Source organism: Ascidia mentula, chromosome 1 (genome assembly GCF_947561715.1).
Source record: "Ascidia mentula chromosome 1, kaAscMent1.1, whole genome shotgun sequence".
Lineage (NCBI taxonomy): Eukaryota > Metazoa > Chordata > Ascidiacea > Phlebobranchia > Ascidiidae > Ascidia > Ascidia mentula.
The window spans coordinates 22,430,634-22,438,710 of NC_138566.1; the positions used below are offsets into that span (position 1 = coordinate 22,430,634).

An 8,077-nucleotide genomic window follows, 5' to 3' on the forward strand; every position below is an offset into this window, starting at 1 on the left:
TTTTTCAGCGGGTTCTGTTACAAAAAGTCATATTGACAGTAACGAGGAATGCTAACCGGTTCGCTGATCTCATAAAATTTCGTGATACGGTTCTGTAGAACCGGTGCGAACCGGCTGAATCCCACCACTGAGATTATCCCAAGCTATTAATTGTGGAATCATGCGAGATCAAATTTGATCAGCGACGGTATCATATTGAACCCCATCCCCATAGTCACATACAACATCATGATATCCCACGTCGTCCTCCTGCTTGAATTCATTGTTGTGAGAAGCGTTTGCCGCCCTGTTGTTCTTTCCTGATTGCTGGTATACGTTAAAAGAATATCTGCCGTAGGTGGACAGCGACTGAGATGTTGTCTTAGTTTGATTGACGTAGTTCGGGCCCTTGCTTGAAATCTTTGACCCATTTATTCGTGTAGGACGTACTTTGGCAAAATCTGTAGCAACATGGTGCAATTTGTCTCGGGTAATATCAGGCATGAATTCTATTCTGTTACAAACAAGTCTTACCGGTTTCGGCGCATGTGCACTGTTTTGCTTCCTTGCAGGTGCTGAAAGTGCGAAGCTATTTTACATATGTACTGCAACATGTACAATAATTGTATTCGTTAAAAAAACATACGCTACACCGTATAACTTGCTCTACTATATGACACTTTAATATGTTTATATTAGGAGCACAATTATAGGCCGTGCGGTCCTGTGAATATAGAGGCAACATGAAAAGGCTGGGTAATTGTCATATAAGATATATGGAAGCAGTATACCTCATGTGCTTGCGGTGGCAGAGAAATAGGACAACAGCAGCAATAATGAAAACTCCCGACACCGCACATTGAACGAGCACTGATCTCAATACTGACCAAACACGAGATTCTTGAACATAAAACTTTTATATAATTTGGGTTTTTCTGCTTCTGTTGCTCTAAACAAAACCCGGTAAAAAAGCACGTAACAAACGCCGCTGATTTGAAGCAATATAACACTATATAGATTCAAGATTGAAGTATTACCTTCACAAGTTGTTGCAATCACAACTTCTTTCATGTGTGTTGTAAACTCAATAGCAGGAGTATCAGTTGGCATATCCACGTGGTTCGGCGTTGAGACTGTTGTTATGCTTGCAGTACTAGTTGCACCTGTACATGTGTGCGTACGATCTTAGTTATTCTCGTAAAATTTAACTCAAGAAAACAACATACGTAAACCAGATCCTTGACAAATATATCTTGATGTGTATGAACAGGGAACATCTCTCCACCCGAATGTTGAATCAAGTTCATAAATCCAACCCATTATCACACAATCCTCATTTCCTCCTGAGTTGTTTGGTTCCCCTGTACCTGGAACCCACTGAGCTACATCAACACTTGTTCCATCTGACCACTGAAACCTGTTAGTTCCTGTGACTCTCGTAGCACCGATGTAAAACGAGTATGGGTGGTCTGTAAAAAAACTCAATATTGGAATTGTATATTTTTTGCACAGTTTAAACGCGTTATCCTAAATAATTGGCATACTTTAGGCAAATGTCGTACACCTGTTATAATTTACCTGTAACATTTATCTTTCCTACAAGAAAGTTGAACAATTGTGTAGTTTCAACATTTGTAACATTAGCATTTCTTGCAGCACATCTACTTTGAGCTTCAGCAAAAGAATTGGCTGCACTGTATTCGATGTAATACTCGTAACCTTGAAACTGAAGCCAGGTTTGTGCGTTGACAAGATGCGTAACGGTTATCAAAGCATAGATTATCAATTTCATGTCGATAATATAATCAACAACACACATAAGTTCCAACTTTCATAAAAAAAATGAATTTCTAAACACTGTTAAAAACTAATAATAATGTATTAAAATCCCAACACAGCGATCTTTAGACAGCTCAGATCGATTTATTGAGAGAAAAATATATTTCGCCTAAAACGGCATTATCAGTTTCTCCATTTACCAAAACTGCCAAAAAGTAAAAACAGAAAGGAAAAAGTCAAGAATCTAACGCAAAAAGGTTACGCAAGCTAAAAATAAATAAAAATTAATAAAAACTATAAAAATATTCGGGTTTCAAGCATTAACTAAGAAATAATAAAAGTATGAATTAACTGCATGTGGTTAGACCTGTCTGTACTGCTTTACTTTCAAAAAACCACTGGCGCTGACACCGAGTGAGCACACAAACAAACAGAAGCAACTGAATGTAAAAACAGAACAAAAGTGGAAGGGGAATGGACGTCACGAACTGCAGACAGGTAGGTCTGTGGGCGAACAGGTGTGACCGATAAGACTCGGTGAATGATAAAGACGATAAAAACAGGTTAACAACACAGGTAAAGTCATCAACCCGTTACAGCGAAAACAAGCGCAAACATAAACATAGGCCTACGGGCGGGGAATAGCAAAACAAACTATTTGCATGATGGTGTTACCATGGTTTGCACATTGATTTGTGCCCGTATTCTGTGCAACCATAAGTCCTCATATAGATCCAAACTCCCTGCAGGTGGTTTTTGCACGAACGTCACGTCATAGCAACTTGGCAATATGGGTCTTTGCTGGAATGTTTCGCTATGTTTCGCTATGCTTTTTTTCTCTCAATAAATCGATCTGAGCTGTCTAAAGATCGCTGTGTTGGGATTTTAATACATTATTATTATTGATACGGTGTGCGATCGACAGCCTGCCAGGGGCCTTTGGTTTTTGATCCAGTTTTGATTTACTAATCACACTGTTAAAAACTGTATTTTAATTCCAACAAGTTATATGTTTACTGCCTAGTTAACTGAAAACAGTATACATTATTATTGCAAATAGCGTGGGAGTAGTGAGGAACAAAAGAGTTACATAGGTATTACGAGATGTAATGCTACATTATGTGTGGTGACTTTAAACCTTAACCCTACCGCTGTATATACGCACAGCTATCAAATTTTAAATCTTTGACAAAGTGAATTTGTGAATTTTTTGTGTGGGGTGAGTTTTTTCTACCAAACAAAATGTTTAGACGTATTAGTAGTAGTTGTCTGTTCTCACCCCACGATTCATTTAGCCCGGGACAATTTTGTAGTGTTTAAATCAGTATCACGACATCCCACGGCATTGATACCACTACATAAATCATATGCTGATTTTTGACAACAAAGTGCAAAGTTTCAGGAGGTGGTTTTCTTGTCACTTGCATTGTTGTCTATACCCTGTTTGTTTTAGAATGTTGTGAAAATGCCTAAGTTTCTTATGGTATCCTTAGAATAGTCCGACGGTCAGCTTTTGGAGAAATGTCTTATAGTGCACAAAAAATGGCGCAAAATCTTTTTTTCCTCTTTGCGTGATTGAGGCAATTCGAACGGTGCACATTTGCATTCAAAGAACGATTCGTTTTAACTTGATTAAACATGTCGTTAAACCATAGTTCCTTAAAATTGTTTTTAAAATGACAGAACTGGCTGGCGTGACCATAGGAAAAATCATGTGACTCTCTGTTTTGAAACACTGAAACATTAAAGAAGAGAGATGGTGGCGGAATGTGTGTGGGTTTCTAAACCATAACGGTAAACGCAAGATATCACAACAGTGTGTGAAGGTTACGTCACTAGAGACAACAGTTAAAGCGTGTTTTGATATCAGTGGGCATATCTCACAAACACAAAGATTCAAAATACAGCAATAAATCTAATCTCGACTGACTGAATGTTTATTGACATCAATACCAACGCTATGGGATCAAAAGAGTCATAATAATCATGTATTCGGTGAAACTTGTGCCTGAGTAAATGTGAAATACATGTCTTAACATACGAAAAGCGTTATTTAGTGAAAAAACGTGAGACACAACCACAATATTGACCATTAACATGTCAAAACAAGATGACATCTATCACTATTAAGTATGGGATACAACGTACTAAGGGGTATAGCCTGATGAGATGACCTGATACGCAATAGTTTTCATCCAGTGTTTTCACAAACCAAACTGGTAGAAACAGAGTAACATTGTGGTTATGACAGAACCTATCTCTATTTCTGAAACTTTTTTACTTTTATGCCATAGCAGCAACCATGTAATTGTTACGATACACATATTGTTGCAATTAGAACTCTAAACAAGCACGTAGGGATTAGACATGAGCTGTATCATGTTCACTGTAGTGGGGGACAATGGAATGTGAAAAATCACACGCTTCCAAATGCTTGCAAAACATTGCTGAGGAGAAGTGATGGTAGAGTGTGTGTGGGATTTAAGCCATAACGGTAAACACAAGATATCACAACATTGTGTGGAGGATGCGCGTCACTAGCGACAGCAGTAAAGCATGTTTTGATATGAGTGGGAGTGCTCGCTATATTTCAAAAGCTAAATGATTCAAAATACAAATGTAATATCGACTGGCTGAATGTTGATTGACATCAATACCAACGCTATAGGAACAAAAGAGTCATAATAATCATGTATTCGGTGAAACTTGTGCCTGAGTAAATGTGAAATACATGTCTTAACATACGAAAAGCGTTATCAGTGAAAAAACGTGAGACACAATCACAATAAGGACCATTAACATGTCAAAACAAGACTACATCTATCACTATAAACTATGGGATACAATGCACTAGGGGTATAGCCTAAAGAGTTGACCTGTCAAGCAATAGTTTTCATCCAGTGTTTCACAAACCAAACTGACAGAAACATTTAGAGTAACATTGGGAATATGACAGAACCAATCTCTATTTCTAATACTTTTACACAGCAGTCGCAAATTCTTTACTTTCATATCATAACAGCAGTCCATGTAAATGTTACGATACATATATTGTTGCCATTAGAACTCCAAACATGCACGTAGGGATCAGGCGTGAGCTGTATCATTGTCTAATTCCTAAATGACATTACAATGTGAATGATCACATGCTTCCACATGCATACAAAACACTGCAGAGGAGCGCGTTCTGGCATTAGAATTTGTGTGGGATTTTAAATCATAACTTTACACATAAGAAATCACAACAGTGTGTGGAGCGTAGAGTTTGTGTCACAAAAACCAACACTGGAAAAGTGTTTTGATATACAAGTGGTTATATCTTAGAAACACAAGAAGGTGACGCACGAGAAATGGTGGATGAAACCGTTTTTTATTCAATATTACAATAAAATCGTCCAAAATAACGCGTAAGGACGATTGACTGCAAGGCAAGAAATTAGCAACGTGGTAGGAAATGATTAGAATTCAATGTGCGAAAATTAATGAAGTTAACCAAATATTTCATCGTGGTTGAAAACTACAATGCGGAAAGATGAATAACTGCTTAATTAGAACGTGAAAAGTATAAAACGCAAATATCAACCTTCTCCGCTTTTTTATCGCTTTAAAATGCCTTAAACAGAAAGATTTACATGTTTTCAAAATAAAACTGCAAATTAATTCTGAGAAAAGTGTATAACGAACAATTCAAACATTGACTTCTAATATCATTTTTTTAGTGGCCATGATGTTGGAGTTAAATTTTCGATTTACTGTTGTTCGTTTTGATTACGACGGCATAAACGTCGCCACAAGGTTCATCGTCCTTTAATTCCTTGTCTTCCTCCGAGACAGTATCACAACATGCATCAGCTTTTGAGGGTGATTTATTGTTGAAAGATTCCCTGTCGACATCACTGAGTACGTTTGCTTGCACTGAACCGTTGGTTTCTGTCTGTTCATCCGTTTCGTTGCGTTGTGTAGAAGCCGTTTCGTCAACCACACCACCATTATCCGGGTTCTGTCCATCAGGTGCTTCGGATGCAACGTCGCTTTGATTGACGTAAGTTACGATATTGGGTTGTTTGCTTGTATTTTTTGCTTCATCTGTATACATGTAGACAAAGTAAAAGTAAAACAAAAAACAACTTTTATGATAATTGATTTCACCTATTTCGGCGTATTCGTGATGATTGCGCTTTCGTGACCTTGAAATACAGTTAGTATTTTTATATTGTAATTGTAATTTTGTTTTCAAATTGCATCATACGTTAAAAAACCTAAGATGCTACCAAATAAACTCTGTATACACCCAAGCCAATATTTTTCGACAAGCGCTACCATGTGTGCTAAAGATACAAAAAACTACGTTTCATTATTTACTCAATTTTATTGTTGAATTGTTAATGTTATTTTGAAAACAATTTTGAATACTTTTTGCGCTTGATTGTGCAGATGCACAAGGTAACGGCAACAGCAAGAAAGACAATTCCCACCCCCGCGGCAATAAGAACATTAGAAATCACGTCTGTTGTTTCTGTAACTAAAAACACAATTAAAAAATATGTTAGCTCAGCTTCATCAACATTAAACAGCTTAATTGGACATTGCTGATATATATTTCTTTGATAAAAAATCCTCTCAAAGCTGCCAACCGGTATATAAGTTTAAATTGATAGGATCATCTATGCACCTGATTGACCTTCTGGTTTCGTTGTCGAGTCCCAGTAATTAGAAGTTGTTTCTAAAATATCCACTTTATTATTCATGTTGGTAAAAATACATAAATTTTTGCTATTGATACAAGTTTTAACAAACACCATTGGTGCTCTGGTCAAACAACGTTTATACCTTCAACAAAAGTTTTGTTTAGAGCGTGTTGCATTTTGGTTTTGGTCGTGAAAAGAATGGGTTTTGAACTTTGAGTAGGAATTTCCTCAAGAAATGCCGTTTGGTTAATCGTTATGTAGACTGTGTTGTGTGCTGATCCTATATATTAGAACCACAAAATGTTCACAGGTGAAATGAACGTAGTTTATAAATTAGTTTCAGTCAATGAATTTAAATAAAACCTAGTTATTGATACACATTTTTTATTATATTGTTATGTAAAATAGAGATTTTAGTACTTGTGTTTGTAACAATTTCTGTGGCATGTAAAGGTTCACTGGTTGACTTTTTTACTGCAGTAGTTGTAGAACGAACAACTGTACAAAAAGTAGCAGTTACCAATACAGGTATAAACGTACAGTAAAAAACAATATTTTTTCCTTCACGTTTTCTACGTACTGTAAATAAAGTTCCGTTGTTGATAACACTAGATAGAGAACCAATTTACGAAACAAAATTTGACTTGATTTACTCTAACGTGACGTCACACCTGGAACAAGTCGTTGACAAATATATCTTGATGTGTATGAACAAGGAACATCTCTCCATTCGTATGTTGAATCAAGTGAATAAACCCAACCCATTATCACACAATCCTCATTTCCTCCTTGATTGTTTGGTTCCATTGTATTGCCCCACTGTGCAACATCAACACTTGTTCCATCTGTCCACTGAAACCTGTTGGTTCCGGTGACTCTCGTAGCACCGATGTAAAATGAGTAGGGAAAGTCTGACACAAAAATAAATAGCATCACAATTAAACGTACTGGCAATGTAGCAACACAAAACTTATTCCTATGAAGACGAAGTTTTACTTATTTATCAGTCGTAAAACCATTAGATCAACTGGAAATACGAAGTGTATCTTTCGTTGTAACGTCATACTTCTATTTTAGAATCGTTTGTGTTTGTTGCGTGCAAGCCCATTTTAGTTGCTTCGAATGCAATTCACCGCTTAATAGATTGCTTTTTTGAATAATGCTACTGGCTCTGTGCCGAAAAGGCACGAAACAACAGACGCGAATATCGAGTCGTTGCGCCGAACGTTGTAAGTTGTTGTTTTGTAAGTGTAGCTTATTTTGTCGTTTTTATTTCAAATAAAATGTTGCAAAGTTATAACGGTTTCAAATTGCTTGGCGGAGATGGATACACGGAATGTTTGTAAACTGCGAAATACGTCGCATATTCAAATTAGAATGAAAATTTACATACATACCTGTAACATTTATTTTTCCAATAAGAAACTTGAACACTTCAGTTGTTTTAACATTTGCCACATTGGCATTTCTTGCAGCACATCCACTGCGAGCTTGAGTATAAGAACCGACCGTACTACTGTTTTCGATGAAATACTCGTAACCTTGAAACTGGTGCCAGGTTTGGGCATTGACAAGATGAACAACACATATTATGACCCCGATGAGATCTTTCATAACGAACTAAATAACCA

General features: G+C 36.8%; 1 protein-coding gene across 2 annotated transcripts; it reads right to left on the reverse strand.

Annotated features, from left to right (window-relative positions):
* Positions 1-5,482: 5,482 nt before the first annotated feature.
* Positions 5,483-8,077, reverse strand: LOC145900082 (uncharacterized). 2 transcript variants are annotated; one of them, XM_082988834.1, is made up of 8 exons: positions 7,844-8,077; positions 7,118-7,357; positions 6,867-6,944; positions 6,589-6,726; positions 6,431-6,481; positions 6,172-6,280; positions 5,908-5,945; positions 5,483-5,844 (listed from the first exon to the last, which is right to left on the reverse strand). In XM_082988834.1, exons 1-8 carry the CDS (start codon positions 8,058-8,060, stop codon positions 5,495-5,497), a joined length of 1,221 nt encoding a protein of 406 aa, XP_082844960.1. In that variant the 5' UTR covers positions 8,061-8,077; the 3' UTR covers positions 5,483-5,494. The 2 variants fall into 2 exon arrangements, with proteins under 2 accessions (XP_082844960.1, XP_082844961.1); XM_082988835.1 differs by lacking the exons at positions 6,589-6,726; positions 6,867-6,944 and having other exon boundaries at positions 6,172-6,274.